Genomic DNA, 21803 nt, shown 5'->3' on the forward strand with positions numbered 1-21803 from the left:
CCCTCCAATACCCTTTCCCCACATCCTCCCCACTCCCTCTTGTACCTAACCACCCAGACAAGACCTGTTCTGTCCTCTTGTTCTCTGATTTTATAAAAGAAAAAAAAATGACTTTTTTGTTTGTTTAAAACAGCTGTACAGAGTTTCCTTGTGACATTTCCATGTATTAAAACTTGAATTGGTTCATCTCCTCTACTTTTCTCCTTTGTATCTTAGTCCCCTTCTAATGGTGATTTCGACAGGATAAAAAATTCTATGTTCATTCTTGTATAGACAGTACATCAACTTTACTTTCTTAACTTCCTTCTTTACCCTCCTTCTCTTGTAGGTGGCCTCCCATTGCTGTGAACTGTTTTTCATTATATTGCTGTATTTGTATTAGGTTTAGATTCCATATATGAGGGAAAACGTGGCTTCTGACCTTCTGAATCTGGATAACGTCACTTAAGATGATGTTCTCCAGTTTTGTTCATTTACCTATAATCAACAAGATTTCTTTCTTCTTTGTGACTGAATAAAATGACATTGTATATAAATACCACATTTTCTTAATCTATTGGTCAGTAATAGGCCATCTGTTTACATAGCTTAGCTATTGTGAATAATGCTGCAATAAACATGGGTGTGCAAGTGCCTCTTTGTAAACTGACATGCATTTCTTCAGGTATATCCATAGGAGTAGAATTGCAGGGTCATATGGCAGTTCCATTTTTATTTTTTTGAGGAGCCTCCTTACCGTTTTCCATAGTTGTAGTAATTTAGATTCCCACCAGTATTGTATGAGGATTACTTCTTTCCCACAACCTTGCCAACATTTATTGTTGTTTGTGTTCTTGATAATAGCCATTCTAACAGGAGTAAGGTTAAATCTTAACCTGGTTTTGCTACGCATCTTCTTTATGAACAAAGATGGTGAGCATTTCTTCATGTGTTTTTGGCCATTTGGAGTTCTTTCTTTGAAAGGCTCTATTCAGTTCCTTTGCTCATTTCTTCATTGAGTCATTGAGTTTTGGGGAGTTTAGTTTTAAGTGATCTGTATATTTTGGCTATTAATCCCTTGTCTGATGAACAACTAGCAAAGATTTTATTTTCCCATTTTGTGGGCAGCCTCTTCAATTTGGTGAACATTTCCTTTGTTATACAGAAGCTTTTTAATTTCTTGTAATCTCATTTGTCCATCTTTTCTTTTAGTTACTGAGCCATTTAAGTTCCATTAGGAGGTCATTGCCTACGCCTATAATTCCAGTGTATTCTCTGTTCTTTCCTTCATGAACTTCAATGTTTCAAGTCTTATATTTAGGTTTTTAATACACTTTGAGTTGATATTGTACAGAGTGAAAGACATGAATCTAGTTCCAGTTTTCTTCAGACAAATATCCACTTTTCCCAAAGACCTTTATTGAAGACGCTGCCTTTTCTCTATATGTTTTTGATACCTTTGTCAAAAATTAGGTGTATATAGCTACGTGTATTCACAGCTGGAACTTCTGTTCTGTTCCACAGGGCTTCATATCTGTTTTTGTGCCAGTACTATGCTGTTTTAATTGCTAGATCTCTGTAGTATACTTTGAAGTCAGGAATTGTGATACCTCATTATTGCCTTGAATATTTCTGAATTTTTGTGCTTTCAAATGAAGTTTAGGGTTGAGTTTTCAATCTCTTTTTTTTTTTTTTAATTAATTAATTAATTTATTTTTTTCATTTTTCTTTTATTATTCATATGTGCATACAAGGCTTGGTTCATTTCTCCCCCTTGCTCCCACCACCTCCCTTACCACCTACTCCAACCCCTCCCGCTCCCCCCCTCAATACCCCGCAGAAACTATTTTGCCCTTATCTCTATTTTTGTTGTAGAGAGAGTATAAGCAATAATAGGAAGGAACAAGGGGTTTTGCTGGTTGAGATAAGGATAGCTATACAGGGCATTGACTCACATTGATTTCCTGTGCGTGGGTGTTACCTTCTAGGTTAATTCTTTTTGATCTCACCTTTTCTCTAGTTCCTGGTCCCCTTTTCCTATTGGCCTCAGTTGCTTTAAGGTATCTGCTTTAGTTTCTCTGCATTAAGGGCAACAAATGCTAGCTAGTTTTTTAGGTGTCTTACCTATCCTCACCCCTCCCTTGTGTGCTAAAGCTTTTATCATGTGCTCATAGTCCAATCCCCTTGTTGTGTTTGCCCTTGATCTAATGTCCACATATGAGGGAGAACATACGATTTTTGGTCTTTTGAGCCAGGCTAACCTCACTCAGAATGATGTTCTCCAATTCCATCCATTTACCAGTGAATGATAACATTTCGTTCTTCTTCATGGCTGCATAAAATTCCATTGTGTATAGATACCACATTTTCTTAATCCATTCGTCAGTGCTGGGGCATCTTGGCTGTTTCCATAACTTGGCTATTGTGAATAGTGCCGCAATAAACATGGATGTGCAGGTGCCTCTGGAGTAACAGTCTTTTGGGTATATCCCCAAGAGTGGTATTGCTGGATCAAATGGTAGATCGATGTCCAGCTTTTTAAGTAGCCTCCAAATTTTTTTCCAGAGTGGTTGTACCAGTCTACATTCCCACCAACAGTGTAAGAGGGTTCCTTTTTCCCCGCATCCTCGCCAACACCTGTTGTTGGTGGTGTTGCTGATGATGGCTATTCTAACAGGGGTGAGGTGGAATCTTAGTGTGGTTTTAATTTGCATTTCCTTTATTGCTAGAGATGGTGAGCATTTTTTCATGTGTTTTCTGGCCATTTGAATTTCTTCTTTTGAGAAAGTTCTGTTTAGTTCACTTGCCCATTTCTTTATTGGTTCATTAGTTTTGGGAGAATTTAGTTTTTTAAGTTCCCTGTATATTCTGGTTATCAGTCCTTTGTCTGATGTATAATTGGCAAATATTTTCTCCCACTCTGTGGGTGTTCTCTTCAGTTTAGAGACCATTTCTTTTGATGAACAGAAGCTTTTTAGTTTTATGAGGTCCCTTTTATCTATGCTACCTCTTAGTTGCTGTGCTGCTGGGGTTTCATTGAGAAAGTTCTTACCTATACCTACTAACTCCAGAGTATTTCCTACTCTTTCTTGTATCAACTTAAGAGTTTGGGGTCTGATATTAAGATCCTTGATCCATTTTGAGTTAATCTTGGTATAGGATGATATACATGGATCTAGTTTCAGTTTTTTGCAGACTGCTAACCAGTTTTCCCAGCAGTTTTTGTTGAAGAGGCTACTATTTCTCCATCGTATATTTTTAGCTCCTTTGTCAAAGATAAGTTGCTCATAGTTGTGTGGCTTCATATCTGGGTCCTCTATTCTGTTCCACTGGTCTTCACGTCTGTTTTTGTGCCAGTACCATGCTGTTTTTATTGTTATTGCTTTGTAATATTGTTTGAAGTCAGGTATCGTGATACCTCCTGCATTGTTCTTTTGACTGAGTATTGCCTTGGCTATTCGTGGCCTCTTGTGTTTCCATATAAATTTCACAGTAGATTTTTCAATCTCTTTAATGAATGTCATTGGAATTTTGATGGGAATTGCATTAAACATGTAGATTACTTTGGGGAGTATCGACATTTTTACTATGTTGATTCTACCAATCCATGAGCATGGGAGATCTCTCCACTTTCTATAGTCTTCCTCAATCTCTTTCTTCAGAAGTGTATAGTTTTCCTTGTAGAGGTCTTTCACATCTTTTGTTAGGTTTACACCTAGGTATTTGATTTTTTTTGAGGCTATTGTAAATGGAATTGTTTTCATACATTCTTTTTCCGTTTGCTCATTGTTAGTGTATAGAAATGCTAATGATTTTTCTATGTTGATTTTATATCCTGCTACCTTGCTATAGCTATTGATGATGTCTAGAAGCTTCTGAGTAGAGTTTTTTGGGTCTTTAAGGTATAGGATCATGTCGTCTGCAAATAGGGATATTTTGACAGTTTCTTTACCTATTTGTATTCCTTTTATTCCTTCTTCTTGCCTAATTGCTCTGGCTAGGAATTCCAGTACTATGTTGAATAGGAGTGGAGATAGTGGGCATCCTTGCCTGGTTCCTGATTTTAGAGGGAATGGTTTTAATTTTTCTCCGTTAAGTATAATGCTGGCTGTAGGTTTGTCATATATAGCTTTTATAATGTTGAGGAACTTTCCTTCTATTCCTAGTTTTCTTAGAGCTTTTATCATGAAATGATGTTGGATCTTATCAAAGGCTTTTTCTGCATCTATTGAGATGATCAAGTGGTTTTTGTCTTTGCTTCTGTTAATGTGGTTTATTACGTTTATTGATTTTCGTATGTTGAACCACCCCTGCATCCCTGGGATGAAGCCAACTTGGTCGTGGTGAATAATCTTTTTGATGTGTTGCTGAATTCGATTTGCCATTATTTTGTTGAGGATTTTTGCATCAATGTTCATTAAGGAGATTGGCCTATAGTTCTCCTTTTTGGAGGTGTCTTTGCCTGGTTTAGGGATAAGTGTAATAGTGGCTTCATAAAATGTGTTTGGCAGTTTTCCTTCCCTTTCTATTTCATGGAACAGTTTAAGGAGGGTTGGTATCAGTTCTTCTTTAAAGGTCTGATAGAATTCAGCAGAGAATCCATCAGGTCCTGGACTTTTCTTTTTGGGGAGACTCTTGATTGCTGCTTCAATTTCATTTTGTGTTATAGGTCTATTTAGGTGATTAATTTCCTCTTGGTTCAGTTTTGGATGATCATATGTATCTAGAAATCTGTCCATTTCTTTTTGATTTTCAAATTTATTTGAATATAGGTTCTCAAAGTAGTCTCTGATGATTTCCTGGACCTCCATGGTGTTTGTTGTTATCTCCCCTTTTGCATTCCTGATTCTACTAATTTGGGTTTTTTCTCTCCTCATTTTAGTCAGGTTTGCCAGGGGTCTATCGATCTTGTTTATTTTTTCAAAGAACCAACTTTTTGTTTCATTAATTCTTTGTATGGTTTTTTTGGTTTCTATTTCATTGATTTCAGCTCTTATTTTTATTATTTCTCTCCTTCTATTTGTTTTGGGATTTGCTTGTTCTTGTTTTTCTAGGAGTTTGAGATGTATCATTAGGTCATTGATTTGGGATCTTTCAATCTTTTTAATATATGCACTCATGGCTATAAACTTTCCTCTCAAGACTGCCTTAGCTGTGTCCCATAGGTTCCGGTAGGTTGTGTTTTCATTTTCATTGACTTCTAGGAACTTTTTAATTTCCTCTTTTATTGCATCGATGATCCATTCTTCATTAAGTAATGAGTTATTTAGTTTCCAGCTGTTTGCATGCTTTTTGTCTTTACTTTTGTTGTTGAGTTCTACTTTTACTGCATTGTGGTCAGATAGTATGCACGGTATTATTTCTATTTTCTTATATTTGCTGAGGCTTGCTTTGTGCCCTAGGATATGATCTATTTTGGAGAAGGTTCCATGGGCTGCTGAGAAGAATGTATATTGTGTAGAGGTTGGATGAAATGTTCTGTAGACATCTACTAGGTCCACTTGATCTATTGCATATTTTAGATCTTGGATTTCTTTATTGAGTTTTTGTTTGGATGACCTATCTATTGATGATAATGGAGTGTTAAAGTCTCCCACAACCACTGTGTTGGCGTTTATATATGCTTTTAGGTCTTTCAGGGTATGTTTGATGAAATTGGGTGCGTTGACATTGGGTGCGTAGAGATTGATGATTATTATTTCCTTTTGGTCTATTTCCCCTTTTATTAGTATGGAATGTCCTTCTTTATCTCGTTTGATCAATGTAGGTTTGAAGTCTACTTTGTCAGAGATAAGTATTGCTACTCCTGCTTGTTTTCGGGGGCCGTTGGCTTGGTAAATCTTCTTCCCGCCTTTCATCCTAAGCATATGCTTATTTCTGTCGGTGAGATGAGTCTCCTGTAAGCAACAAATTGTTGGATCTTCTTTTTTAATCCATTTTGTCAAACGGTGTCTTTTGATGGGTGAATTAAGTCCATTAACATTAAGTGTTAGTACTGATAGGTATGTGGTGATTCCTGCCATTTAGTTATCTTAGTTGTTTGAAGGTTTGATTGTGTGTACCTAACTTGATGTTACTCTCTGCTGTCTTGCTTTTTCTTATCCTGTGGTTTGGTGCTGCCTGCCTTTTCATGGTTAAGTTGGGTGTCACTTTCTGTGTGCAGGATCCCTTGCAGAATCTTTTGTAATGGTGGCTTTGTGGTCACATATTGTTTTAGTTTCTGCTTATCATGGAAGACTTTTATTGCTCCATCTATTTTGAATGATAGCTTTGCTGGGTAGAGTATCCTGGGGTTGAAGTTATTTTCATTCAGTGCCCGGAAGATCTCACCCCACACTCTTCTTGCTTTTAATGTTTCTGTTGAGAAGTCTGCTGTGATTTTGATGGGTTTACCTTTGTATGTTACTTGTTTTTTCTCTCTTGCAGCCTTCAATATTCTTTCCTTAGTTTCTGAACTTGTTGTTTTAATGATGATATGTCGTGGAGTAGTTCTATTTTGATCTGGTCTGTTTGGTGTCCTGGAGGCCTCTTGCATTTGTATGGGAATATCTTTCTCTAGATTTGGGAAATTTTCCGTTATTATTTTGTTGAATATATTACGCATTCCCTTCGCTTGCACCTCTTCTTCTTCTTCGATGCCCATGATTCTCAAGTTTGGTCTTTTGATGGAGTCAGTGAGTTCTTGCATTTTCTTTTCACAGGTCTTGAGTTGTTTAATTAATAGTTCTTCAGTTTTTCCTTTAATTACCATTTCATCTTCAAGTTCTGAGATTCTGTCTTCTGTTTGTTCTATTCTGCTGGATTGGCCTTCTGTTTTGTTTTGCAGTTCTGTTTCGTTCTTTTTTCTGAGGTTTTCCATATCCTGGCTGTTTTCTTCTTTATTGTTGTCTATTTTTGTCCTGAGTTCATTTATCCATTTATTCATTGTGTTCTCTCTTTCACTTTGGTGTTTATACAGTGCTTCTATGGTTTCCTTTATTTCTTCTTTTGCTTTTTCAAATTCTCTATTTTTATTGTCTTGGAATTTCTTGAGTGTCTCCTGTACATTTTGGTTGACCCTATCCAGTATCATCTCTATAAAATTCTCATTGAGTACTTGTAGTATGTCTTCTTTTAAATTATTCTTGTAGGCTTCTTTGGGTCCTTTGGCATAGTTTATCTTCATTTTGTTGGAGTCTGGCTCTGAGTTTCTGTTCTCTTCATTCCCCTCTGGTTCCTGTACTAATTTTTTGCTGTGGGGAAACTGGTTTCCTTGTTTTTTCTGTCTTCCTGTCATTGTCCTTGGTGTTGTTACTGTCCCTGTACTGTGTGTAATTAAGTATTTTCTAGCTTGTAATAATAACAATGGTAATATTGAGAATGGAAGAGTGAGCTGAGATGGAAAGCAAGAAGTTAAAGAAAAGGGGAAAACAAATATACAGACTAGAGGGAGAAAGCAGAACAAGGTATCAGACAAGAGAGTTTCAAAGGTATAAACAGGGAGTGTTAGTGTACTAATCGACAGTAAGCTGAACAGACAATAGAGTGACAGAGAGAGGATTGAAAATCAAAGATAAAAGAAAATAAAAAATAAGTATATGAAAGTAATATCTATTTATAAAAATGAATTAAAATAAAATGGAAAATAGAAAATTAAAAAAAAAAAAAAAACAAAACAAAAAACCAAAAAACTTCCAAGTTTATATGCAATGCAATTTCAGTCTTAATAATTTGGATGTCCGTCTCAATCTCCAGTCCTGGAGTTGGTGCCTCAGATGTTGTTCTGTAGTTGTCTCATCAAAGGGGATGCATAAAGTAGAACAAAACTACACTCACACACACAGAGAAGAAAAAAAAAAAAAGCCCCCCCCAAGTGTCCCCAGTTCAAATGCAATACAGTTTCAGTAAGTTTTTCGGCTTGTAGGTGTAATTCGGTTGTTCTCTCATCAAAGGTAGGGAGAAAAAGAAAAAAAAGCGTCTGGAGGCAGTTCTGAGAGTGGTATCTGCAACTGCGGCTTGCCTGCCTGCTGCTCTCAGCCTGTAGCTGGCGGCGTTATTTATGCAGATGTCTGGGGTGAGCTTAGCACTCACCTGGTCCCACAGGCTTTGTTTGCTCAGAGTTCTCCTGTGGGGGGGGGGCCTCTGCCACAGGCTTTCCCCTTTCCAAGCACTGGGAAAGGTGACACTGCCCAGCGTTGTCAGGCCTGTGTGTTTATTTACAGTTCACGTGGGAAGTGGGTCTTCCCTCCTCTCACAAGCGTCCCGCTCCTGGTTGCTGGGCGCGCCCCGCTCCCGCCAGAGCCTCTCCGGCCCGCCCGGCTCGTTTATTTACAGTCCCGGGAAGGATTCCCTTCCCCCAATCTTCAGCACTCAGGGCGCCCCACCCTCTTTCCCGCGTGTTTTTATTGTTCTTACTGCTTAGTACTCAGTTTCTCTTTTTTTCCCGGGTGGAGGTCTGTCTGTCCAGGGGGCTATGCTGCTCTGGCCCAGGCTTGTCTGTGGGGGAACCGCGGTACCGCGAAGCTCACCTGGTCCGTGTCTTCCCAAGCCGTATGGGCGCCGGCCACTGGCGGCCGGGGGGCCTCCTCGGTTCTCCGTTTAACGTGAAGTGGAGATTCTCTGCGCCGGCTGGAGATGTGGAGGGGTCAAAGTTATGCCTTTTCTCGGTGATTATGCCTGCAAAGTGTGTCTCCAGCGTCTCTCCAAGATTTCACTATAGGAGGCTCGCTTTCTGCTTCCTCCCTCTAGCCGCCATCTTGGAATTCTCCCGAGTTTTCAATCTCTTTGATGAACATCAATGGAATTTTGATGTTGATTGCATTGAACATATAGATTGCTTTTGGTAATACAGCCATTTTCACAATATGCATTCTGCCAATCCATGAACATGGGAGATCTCATCTTCTACAGTTTTCAATTTCTTCCTTCAGTGGTTTATAGTTTTCATTGTATAAGATTTTCACAACCTTTGATAAGTTTATTCCTAGATATTTTATTTTTTTTATTTCATTACTGTTGTGTAGAAAGGTTATTGATTTTTGTTATTGATTTTGTAGCCTACTACTTTGCTGAAGCTGTTTCTAATGTCTGGGAATTTTTTGGTGGAGTTTTTTGGGTCTTTTAACTATAAGATCATATCATCTGCAAATAGAGATAGTTTGACTACTTTCTCCCCAATTTGTATTGCTTTTATTTCTTCTTCATATCTTATTGCTCTGGCTAGGAACTCCATAGCTATGTTAAATAGGAGTGGAGAGAGTGATACCCTGGTCTAATTCCTTACTTTAGAGAAAATGGTTTCATATTTTCCCATTTACTATTATGTGGGCTACACGTTTGTCATATATAGCCTTTATTATGTTGAGGTACATTCCTTCTATTCCTAGTTTCATAAGAGCTTTTATCATGAAGGAATGTTGAATTTTTTGAAAGTTTTTTCTGCATCCATTGAGATAATCATGTGGTTTTTGTTTTGGTGTCTGTTAATGTGCTGTATGATGATTTGTATATATTGAACCATCCCTGCCTCCCTGAGATGCAACCTACTTGTTCATGGTGTATGATCTTTTTGATATACTGTTGAATTAAGTTTATCAATATTTTATTGATAACTTAAGTATCTAAGTTCATTAAAGGGATTGGCCTATAATTTTCTTCTTTGCTGTGTCTTTGTCCAGTTTTGGGATGAGTGTAACACTGGCTTCATAGAATGAGTTTGGCAGTGTTGAATGTTTGTTTTCCCATTCCCATATTCATTAAAATTTGTAGTAATATCAGTCTGTTGGATGTGCTTTAGGCATGTGTTATGTATAAAAAGACCATTTAATATTGCTTGTTCAAGTAATGTGTTACAAGTTATGTTCTTGGGGGCACAGAATCTGACAAAGAAAGTAGTTTAAATGAGAGTAATTAGAAGTGTGGAAAGAGGGAACATTATGGTGCAGTTGTTGAGTCACCCCAGTAAACTATGTAAGGTACCTGAGGCTAGGAGAGTCCCTCAGAGCGGTCTTTTGTTAGAAACATTGGAGATAAGGTAATTGAATATGGTTCCTCTTGGGAATTGGGAGTAGCTCTGGATCAAACAGCATTCTTTTAGAAAAAGTCATCCAGTCACAGAGTCTGACAGGTAAAACTGTCTGCTTACAGCATTCAAAGCAATTGAGGAAAATTCAAACCTTCCTAATAGAAATATTGACAACATATTACATTGTACATTACAGTTACATTTATTTTACAGATCCATTTCTTTGTTTATTTTCTGGGAACAGTCTCACCACGATGCTAACCAGCTTCTTTTTCTGGGGGAAAATGTAAAAGAAACATGCTAGCAGGAAACTATACCATGTCTGCCACTCTCTATGGTCTTGGTATAAGAATTTATACTATTTTCCTCTCAGATAAACCCTTAAATTTCCCTTATCCTCAGCTGGTACATTTGGTGTTTCAGGGATTATCAGTATAAACTGGATCCTTGTCTCAGTGGCTAAGGTTTTGTTTCCAAGCCCTTATCAGGACATAGATGTTGCCCTTGTCTTTGGATTAAAGAACTATTGACAGATGTTCACGTGGATTACCTAGAACAAAATAACACTCTGCTTCCCCATTGTAGAACATCACATATGTCTCCTTCCTACTTGTCAGGCACAATTTTTTTGCCAGTGGTAGTTCCCTCTTAACCCTGAGGTCTTCAAAATTTGAGAGCTCTGTTGCCAAATGGAAAATATTCTCTCATGGGACACAGAAATATTTTTAATCAACAATGAGCCAAGTTATATTGTTGAGTTAATGATATGCCTTACATCTAAAATGGCACTTTTGTTATATCTTCAACAGACCAGTTCTTTTATCCATTAGGATGACAATTTGTGATAATGTAGTGTTTGATGTGAATAGTAAGTTCCAGAGTTATGGGTCCTCAAGTTGATATTGTTTTGATATGTGGATTCCATAATCTATCAATACATTATGAAGTATATATGCATGTCCTCAGAAAATAAAAACAACTCACGACCTAAAGAATGAAGGAACACTTTTTAAGGATTTCATCTTTTCCTAGAAATATGAATTGCTTTACCTTTCATAAAAAAAATGGAGTTCAGTTAATCACTTTGATTTCAGGTTGCTACTTAGTCTCCTCAAGGAATGTTGCCTTATTATGGTATCATTATAGTTATTTGTTGCTAACGCACTGGACTCTTGGCAGTGTCAGTAGTTGTATCTTCCCTGGTAGGTAAAAACCCATGGCACTGAGCCCAAACTTATCTTCTATTCCTGACACTATGATCCATTCCTATACCCACTTACCATAACTGGGTGCATTACAGAAATGGGCTAATGTCAACTGTCTTAGTCATCTTTTCTTCCTCTTATCAAATCCTTCTTCTGTCATAGATAACTCATATTGGCTATTGATATGCAATAGGAAGATGTTGACATTTCATGCCCACATATATTAACAGGAAGGTTAGCAATCCTGACTTTTTTGCTCATTTGCCAATGCCTGTGATTCAATATATATTGTAGCAATGAACACATCTCTTTCAACTTCAAAATCTTGACCTGTTAGGATACTTCCTCCTCATCTTTTATTATCTTTTATTACCTGTAATGTGTCTATAATCAGCAGCCACTTTTGGTGCCAATGACTCGGAGTGGATTTTCTGCGATGCAGAAACCAAGATGGAGAAAATTATGCAGAAGTTTTGTAGGAAACAGTGTGGGATGAGAGGAAAATTGAAAAACCAAAACCTCATTTTTAAGTAAGAAATTGAGATCAAGAAGATATCAATAAATATCTGTAATAAACATTCTAAAGCTAAGATGAAGAATGAATGTTGTTTGGAATTCAGTCATAAATTTACCACATTGATAAAAGACTGAATTAAGACCAAACTAAAATGGTAGTGTAACCTTGGTTTAGGTTGCTTTCTGGAAGAGATGAATCAATTGGGGTTGTAATACACTTGTGCATGGAAACAATGCTAGTAATCACTGGGTATAGCTATCCTTATCTCAACTAGCAAAAACGCCGGCTTCTTACTATTGCATATGTCTACTCTTCAACAAAATTGGAGAAAAGGGCAGAACAGATTCTGCCTGGAAGTAAGGGGGTGGGGGGCGGGGGAAGAAATGGCCCACACAATATGTGCACATATGAATAAATGAATAAAGAAAAAATTTTTTAAAAAAAGAAACACTCACAGTGCACACTGAGAGGTGAGAGTTTTCCTCTAGGAGCTTTACTTGAAGGAATGGAATAATCTCTTTATGCCTTAGGATGAATCTGGATAATGTAGAATTTTTTCCAGTTTTATTTAATAAAAATTTTATTATAAAAACTATTGGTTGAAAAAACATATCATGGAGAATGATAGTGTTAAATTAGTAACAAACCCAAACTTACATGCTGTTACAATTGATAGCAACTGTATACATTTATACACATATGTGGTTTTACATCATAAAACATTTTCATTATTTAATCTGAAAATTACATCAAGAAGAAATGTGATTTGTGTACTCCAGGGGAAGAAAATTAAGGAACTAGATGCCTTAAGACAGGTTATCTTGTATGCATCTTCCACCTCTGAAATTCAATGACTAGAAGTGGTGTAGGTTCCTTCACTGTCTTTCCTTTTCCTATATATGGACATTAAACAATGGTATTTACATACATGTTACAACATTCCCAGTAATATTATGTGGCATATATGTTTATCCTTATCATGAAATCTGCACAGCACTTAATATGTATTTTTACTTTGATATTCCGACCACAGTTATAATTTTGAAAACAACATACTGACATTTCATTATGACTTTAAAGTTGTAACTAAAAGAGATTAGTTGATTTGTTATCTGATTAAATTTTATTATGGAGAATAAAACAGCAATCTTTTGATTCATATTTACTTTTACAAGTGTCACAGCTCAAAGTTCAAATTGAAATCATTATTAATTATTTTCCAAAATGTTTCTTGAAAAAAAATTGCTAGGAGAAAAATTAAAAATTAAGTGACAATATGCTAAATATAATGAGAGCTGTAAATAACATTTCTCATTGCTGAGCAGAAATAATTTATGTGATGTTTCTGAATATTAATTATACTGATTTAGTTTAATCGTTTTATGACAGATTTTTATACTCTTCTGATATAAATGACATTTTTGCAAAATTCCCTTAGGATTTTCACTAAATTAATACAAAGAGATTTTTGAGGTATTTCATAGTCTCAACCACACACATGTATTTTGACAGTAAAACAGAATGTGAGGAAGCATGCAATTGTTAATGCATATTTTACATTTTAGTATATAATACTGCTACAGTTATTAAATAAGCTAACCTTATATATTATTTTATTTAAAATTTTAAAACATTATTATCCTCTGTTTATTCTGCAATTTTTCACCCACATAGCTATAAAGAGCTATTCTATCTAGTCAAAATGTCATAACATTTGAAAGTAGGTCTCTTCTGAGCAATTTATGAAATAGATTGCTATAAATATATGATGACATTTCATTTGTTATAAAATTGCACTTGGAAATTTAGTATTATAAAACAAGCATGTGATCAAATTCGCAATATAGAACATCATTGACATTTTACTTTCCTTTTTAAAAGGAAATAATGCCTGCTTTCCCCGGCCAAATTGTAACCCCTTCACATGGATGTTTTTCCTGGTTTCATGTCCTAACTACACATATGAGGTATGCTATTTTTGTATCTAAATAACTGAACATTATTTGATGATATACTAAATCCACAAGTTTATTTTGCATATATTTTACATTGATATAAATGAAAATGTGTACAAGTCTTAAATATAGATTTCATTCAAGTTTCTGGCATGAAGAAAAATTTTTTTAAAAAATAAGTTTTTACAAAAATAATTTTCTCTCAGAAAAAAGGAGCATTTTCCCATAAAGATGAGCATATTTAAAGATTTTTCAATCCTTTTACAAAATGTATAAAGATATTTCAAAATTTTAAATGTTATCCAAAACAATGTTCTCCCTCATGAATATGATACTACTGTATGAAATCAGTGACAGTCAGTAAAAAATTCAGTTTTTTGGAAGTTTCTTCTTATTTGTAGCATTTATAATATTTTATGCTTTCAAATTACTTACTTAAGGTCACAAGTGAGCAAATGACCATATCAACCACAAGTATCTGTTATGTTTGTAATTTTACAGATTGGATCATGGATTAGTTTTACCATCTTGACACAAACACTACCAGGTAAGGGTTATTGACAATTAACCAAAGTGAATGCACATTTAGATAAAGTGGTTTCTTAGCATAAGTTAACTTATTACTAAATTGTAGAGTTTGCAAAAGGAGTTTATGCTTTCATTTTGATTTTGGTTGTGATTTTCTAGCAAATAATTGAAACATTATTTGTTGTTTATCTCTAAATTATTGCTGCTTGATACAAAAAAGGAAAATTAATCCAAGCTTGGAAAGAAAATTCAAATATATTTATAAAGAAATGAGATTTTGTTAAAAAGAAGTAGTAGTAACTATACTTTTCACTTGAAACTCTCTCGTGTGCATGTGTACAGACAGGTGTTTATGTTGTGTGTTCAAGTGAACCTATCAGGAGAAGTCTGGGGAGAACTGAGGACACAGTCTTGAATATTGGGCATTTTAATACTCAATAGAAGTTGAGCTGCACTAGAACTCAGAACGAGAAGGGATATGTGGATACCTATTTCATTCATTCTTTGTTTTGTTGATAATAATTTTGAATCATAATGTGATTTATCATATTGTGTATATATGTAGATGGATATTATATACATATTGAAAGCTATTTCTAAATCTACTCATAAAAATTTCTTTTTGGGTGTATGTTGTGACCATAAGATATAAAAATATTAATTTATTTAAACTTTGCTATCAATGTTTTATATTTATTTAGCCATGCATAAATATTGTTTGAACATTTGTTTTGCTTGAATAAAAGGAAATCAATAAGAAACCTTGCAACAGTTGAGAAATATTTTAAAGGTTATATATATTACTGATTCTTTTCCTAGTACAGTTTAACATATCAATCATAGAAATGCAAAAGGATAAATATTTATTTTTTTCTTCTAGTTGGGATATTTACACTTCTCATGAGTATCCAGATGTGTTTGTGGGCACAAAAGAAGCATAAGATTTATCTGAAGAAATTCAACTTAGATATGCATATGAAATCAGCAATAATTCCATTCATATTGTAAGAAAGAATAAGTATTATCTCATATCAAAAATAATGTGCAAATGTGCTCAATTATATAGACAACTATGGCTAAATATTGTGCTGTAGTAATTCAGAAACAACAGTATTTTTTAACTATGCAAAGTTACAAAAAGGCATCCTTTAACCAGGCAGCATAATGAACATAAGGTAATAAAAAGTAAGAATTAAAATATGATTAATTAAAAATAATATTAAATATATCAGCAAGTACTTGATCTCTGAATAAATTTTCTTACCTCATTAGTATTTCACAATATTATTTTCATAACACAAATATCTGAATTCTGAAGTAAATATTTTTGAACATATGGCTTTAAATTACTTAAATTTCACATATTATCTTGATAGCTTAGTTTTCTTTATTGTTAAGTGTGTTACTGTTAAACATCTTATAGTACTATCTCAATTGCTTCTGAAAACTATACTTACGTTAAAAGTGAAATTTTCATAAGTAAGCCATGGATCTTTTTTTAGTCATAATCTATATGTAGCATGTTACTATTCTGAAAAGATAATAACTGAAATTTCTCTAGACAAGCTAAATCTTTTAAAGTATAAAATATTATGAAATGTATATTTATAAATTATTCATTTATATTTATACATATATATATTTAGAAACAAACATAATTCAAAGTATTGTATAGCAAATAAGTACATTTGAACATTTACAATAGAAATATACTATGTTTTACTTTTATACTACAATATGCCTTTATTCTTGTGGAGCTTTTGAGCAAACATGTTTGTGTGTGTGTGTGTGTAGGTGTGTATGTGTGTGTTTGTGTATGTGAACATGCACATGTACTTGTCAGAGATGACTGGTGTCATAAAAATCAAAATACATTTTAATTAAAATTTTTTAAGGAAATTCTGAATTAGGTTCTTGACATTGGTTAGCTTCTAGAGTCTTTCAGCTCTAAGATTATACACATGAGTTACAACATCTCATCACTAGAGCATCTGGATTATATACATATATGACAAAATATCTTGATTAATGTATACATGTATTCACCAGGTAATTCATTACATAAAGCAATCTATTAAAGAAATAACAAAAGAACCACTTCTTTGAAAGCTTTATTATCATTCCTAAATATATACTGATATAATAGAAAGGAGAAAACAGCTTCAAAATTTTAACTCTATATGACTTACTACAAAATAGTATGATATAATTCAGTAGTCTAAAAGGAAACATTAATGCATTAAGCCACATGTAGCTACTGTAGTATGTAATGATTATACAGCTGTAGTGTGTAATCACCTACATATCATAAATGTTCCTTCATGCAGACATTAAGAGGAGTTTTTGTTTTGGTTCCTGAATCCTGACTAATCCCAGAAGATACTATAACTAGGAAATCATTGTGGCAAAAGGATGATATATATAAATGTATATATTTATTCATATATATATAAATGTGTATATATGCTATATATGTGTATATATATATTCCCTTATCTCAGTTGCTCAACATATTTGGGTCATTAATCATGATCTTATGGTTGGCAGACACACTTCAGTTAAAGTAAAAACTAGAACCAAACTCTTTAAGAATAAAGTTTTTAAGAATCAGCTAACAATGAATTTGCATTGCTAGCTACAAAATTAGCATAAAGCCCTGGTTTTGATCCCCATTGCTGAAAACAAAATTGACAAGAAAGTACGTATTTCTTGTAATATGAAGAAAATATCTATGGCAATCTCCTATGTTCTCTGACATATTTCATTGGCACAGACCCAGGAAACCTAATTTCAGCTTGTTTCATTTGCAGAAGCAGCATAGATTAGTTATAGTGGCTTCATAGTATTTATATGTCTGTGGATGTAGTGTTAGGGACAAGAGTAATTTCTAAGTTATTCCAGAAAATTTAGAACTTAACAATGATGTTAAAGCCCCAAATAAAATATGACAAATTCTATTCAAGGTATATCACCTAATTAGCTCATGTTCATAGAAAAAAAAGTCAAGAAAAATTAAGTTCAGAAAAATATAGATGCTTGTGGTATATACATTGTGTCTACAAAATTACTGTCATAATTACTTATTAAATATTCTACCCTAACCTTATTTCATTATGCCATATTCATTGTCTAATCCTGTAAATATCAAAATTACATCCTCAAATTCTGAAATTGTCACATGCATATTTTTAACAAGGTCATTTTACTGTCAAGGTAAGCATTATAAACATATTAGCAACTCAGAAATCTCATTCTTTCAGTGGAGAAAACATATAGGGCTTGTTTCAAATTTGTTTGGGAGGATATATGCTTGATACCATCATAAGCATGGTAGCGGGTTTGCCAAAATTTTTTGACTTTTGGGAGAGGCACGTACCAATTAGACAAAAGTGCTGAGATGCTCTTACTTTAGATCCAAAGTCTCATAATCCACTTTCTGGATGGATTCACAATGTCAAATGCATGCAGTCAATGAGAAAAAAAGAAGGATTTAACACAGCGTGCCTTGTTTGATAATACTTTTATTTACTAGAGAAACAAGTTAAGCCATAATTGAAATTCACATACTTTCTTGAGCAATTATCATGCTAAGTTTCAAATTAAATATCCTTTAAAATACGCATGTCTTAGAACATGACATGAAATTGACAACAGTGATCATGAAATCTTTCTTGGATCATGAACCCATGCCTGGGATCCAATTTCATTTTATCCTCTTCACAAAAACAGTTTTTGCTTCTCTGAAACCATCCACATTAATTGTGACACTTGAAATTATGCCTGTGCCTCCTATAATTCTCTTGGACTTGTTTGAATTTTTGTTGTTTTGTTCTTATTGTTGCCAATTTTATAGTTGTTAGATGATCAAAATTCTTAATAGGTAATAATAACTGTTCTTAAAGAAATATTATTGTTACTAAACACATTTGTTTTACGTTCTGTCACTCAAAATCATACAAATATTTCCCCCTCCCTGCAGAAATCTGCAGAACTTGAATTATAATCAAATCAACAGTTTTTATTCTTGTGATATAGAAATTATTTTAGCTTTTTAAAAACAGGATATATGTTAAACAGTTTCTGTAGGGAAAACATCATATTTTATATATTTAGGAGAATTAATGAAATATAATCAAGTACATGCATTAAAAGCAATATTAACTTTTCTCTATGCTTCATTCTTTATGTTGGGTTACATGGGATTTAAATGGTTAGACACCTATTACCCCAAACTGCAAATGTGTTTTTAAGGTCTACAGTGAATCTTATTTTCACAGTTAGTCATTCTTATGGCCATTTCTCAATTATAATTTTTTAAGATACCTTTGCTTTCATGTTTATCTCTTTTGCAAAATATATCATTCATTTAAATAAAACAATACACTTTAAAAATTCTATGTTCTCCCTCATATGTGGACTTTAGATCTAGGGCAAATGCAGCAATGTGGTTGGATTTGGATCACATGATAAGGGGAGAACACATTTCAGTGATATAGAAATAGGTAGAAAAACCAAAACATGAAAGCTTTTGATGTCCCCACTCCAGAGGAACTAATACAGAAACCATAAAGCAACAGAGGTTATCATGAGAAGGGGATCAGTAACCAGGGTAAAGATCAATTAGAGATGAATCAACATGGGTCATAACACGTGTACATGAAAGCAATGCTAGGAATATTTCTGTATAGCTATCCTCAACTCAAGTAGCAAAAACGCTTTCTCTTCCTTATTAGGCTTGCTTCTTTTCTTCAACAAAACTAGTGATAAAGGCAGAACACGACCTGCCTGGAACTGAGGGGAGAACGGGGGGCGGGGGGAGGTGGGCAGAGGGGAGAAATGAATGTGAATAAAAAAATAAAAATTAAAAAAAATTAAAAATTAAAAGTAAGCAGTTACTACTTATAAACAATTCTTCAAAGAAATGTATACCTGTGTACATTCACGGCCAATGGTATCTTGCAGGTTAGGTTATCCATTGGCTTATTTTGTAAGTCACAAATTCAAAGAAGAGTCAGTTCAGAGCATCTTAATACATCAAAGATAAATGTATTAAGTTGGTCCCTGCAACAAAGTAGCAAAGCTAGGCATAGTGGCACACCCTTGTGATCCTAACTGGTCTGGAGGCAGAGATAGAGGGATCACAATTCAAGACCAGTTTGGGCAAAAAGTTAGCAAGACCTTGACTTAAAAACAAGTAGTATGCACCCAGCTTGTGTACAGGAGATGAAGGTTGGAAAATGAAAGACTGAGGCTGGGTCAGACAAAAATGAGAGATTTTGTGTCAAAAAAAAAAATAAATAACAGCAAAAGAACTGGGAGAGTGGCTCATATGTTCGAACACTGGCCCAATATACATAAGACCCTGAAGACCCAACATTAAAAATATAACAGAAACCTGTTATATTTTCAGCAATAAAGTACTCCAACAAAAAAGTAGAAATAATCTCAAGCAGAAGCAGAAAATAGAATCATAGACTTTGGTCACTACCACCAAATCTTTTAAAACAATGATTATTTGATTCTTGCTAAGCTGTAGCTTTGTGCCTTCCATTTGAAAAGTGTTGAGAATAGGGTCAATGAGTTAAATACTTAAAATTTTACTATAATTAAACCTGTGAAATTTGATTAAGTAACATCAGAAAATCTAATAATACATTTTGATTACTTATAGTAATAAAAGAAAACATCATAGTTTATTTAACCTAAGCTTTAATGGCTACTTTTAGAATAATTCTTTTGAATGATACTTTGTCCCTAATTGACAAAAAAAACAGTGCTTTTAAAATACCACACCTTTATTTCACTGCATCTCTATGCAAAAAAATAGCTGTAGGAGAAAAAATATCAAAAGAAGAAAACATTATTTGCCTACCATCCACACTATTGCAGTATACTGTTTCTGTACTCCACCCCTTCATAATTTCTACTTCAAATTGTTTCCTTTAAAGTGTATTTGGATGTTTATATTTTAAATTTTTCTTTGGCTATGTTTGATTAAAATTAGACAATTTAGATATTTGTTTCAACAAACTTTGTGGGTAAAAAATATTATCCCCTGACTCATACACAGATATGAACACACACCACATAGGACCCAGTTTATGCATCACATTTTAAATAAAACATACAAAATGAAAATATTCTCATTTTAAACTTGTATATTTTAAATCTTATTTCTCTATGTTCAAAACATAACCTGAATGAAATCACAAGATTCCTGATTGTGTTCGCATATTGACCTTTAGACTTTTCCAGTAAACAGATTTTCAAGGTATTTCAGATCAATTTTAAATAACTAACATTCCATACATTTTAAACTTTAGCAGTTGAAATATGTCAATTTAACATTTATGCTCATCAAATAAAAATTATCTGAGAATCAATCATAAGAATTTCTTCTGTTTTTATTTGTATTAAATAAAAAAGGAAAGAAAAGCCTATGATTGTTCCAACATTTTTAAGGTTGTTACAGCAAATGTTGCCTTATAAGAACAATTAAAATCTTTTATGAAGTTCTTGGATAATAATAAAAATTTAAGAACATTTATTTTAAAGGCTTCTTAAAAGTCAATTTTTCACCCAGGTGCATACTGAAGCCTAAAATTAGACTTCCTTTAGAGAAGGTTTGGTTGTAGGAATGTACGAAAGAATTTCCAAAGACAGAAGTCCTTGATAAAATGCAATCTTAATCTTAAACTTTACTTTAGTAAAGGTGCTTGAAAATTGTGAGAAATGAATACTCAGGAATATTTACAAAATCACTGTGCAATTGCCCAGGTTTACTTTCTTGAGACTATGAATGACATATTTTCATACTGTCTATTTAAGAAATGAAATCCTATAAGTGTGATGCCAGAAAAAGTTTTATTAGCCTCACATATAAGAAATATTCACAACAATCACAAAAAAGCATAATTTCTTATCTGCTCCATATTCAATCAGCTCATGAATCAGCATGGTTTCTTTCAAGAACTATCACAATTCTTTTTTGTCCAGTCAGTGATCACCCAGATTCCATAGGTGCTTTATTTTCCAAAAGTCTTGTCATACCTCTTCATAGTGTCTCCAAATAAGAGGAATGCTGCATTATAATCATCTTTTGAATAAATCAGCAGTGAACAAAATAGTTCATATAATGAAAATAAATTTTTTTTGTCAAGTACTGTTACTTTAAGAACAAACAAATGGTATTAGAAAAAATGTCATATAGGAAATATAACCAGTTTATGTAAAACTGATATTGACTGGATGTGTGTACATGTTTGCCTATAATTTTTCTCTTATCTATAAAATGAGATATTTAGAAATATAAGCCATAATCACATGCATTCTCTGTATTGTCTTATAAAAATTTGTTTGTTCAAATAATAATCAACTATTTTTGCTTCCAAAATTGTACATTATAAGATCCATGCTTGAATTATATAAACAATGTTTATTTTTAGATAACATAATTTCTTATAAATTTATTAAGATATGTACTAATGTGTTGTATTTGAAAACAGTTCTGAACTATACTAAAATAAACAGGGTTCCTTTTTCTTTGGAGCTTTCAGTTGGAGTAAAAACTTAGAATATAGCAAAGAAGTGAGTGAGAAGCAACTGTAGTCTCACTG

At 33.8% G+C, this 21803-nt stretch overlaps 1 protein-coding gene across 1 annotated transcript in view; it reads left to right on the forward strand.

The window, feature by feature from the left end:
* The window catches only part of Tecrl (trans-2,3-enoyl-CoA reductase like), a 142865-nt gene extending 124572 nt beyond the window's left edge, over nucleotides 1-18293 (forward strand). The window contains exons 10-12 of the mRNA XM_074042116.1: nucleotides 13586-13671; nucleotides 14161-14206; nucleotides 15068-18293. Coding sequence (XP_073898217.1) covers nucleotides 13586-13671; nucleotides 14161-14206; nucleotides 15068-15195 — 260 coding nt within the window. The 3' untranslated portion in view covers nucleotides 15196-18293. The remainder of the gene's footprint in view (nucleotides 1-13585; nucleotides 13672-14160; nucleotides 14207-15067) is intronic.
* The last annotated feature ends 3510 nt before the right edge of the window (nucleotides 18294-21803 follow it).

The sequence above is a fragment of the Castor canadensis genome, chromosome 9, assembly GCF_047511655.1.
Source record: "Castor canadensis chromosome 9, mCasCan1.hap1v2, whole genome shotgun sequence".
NCBI lineage: Eukaryota > Metazoa > Chordata > Mammalia > Rodentia > Castoridae > Castor > Castor canadensis.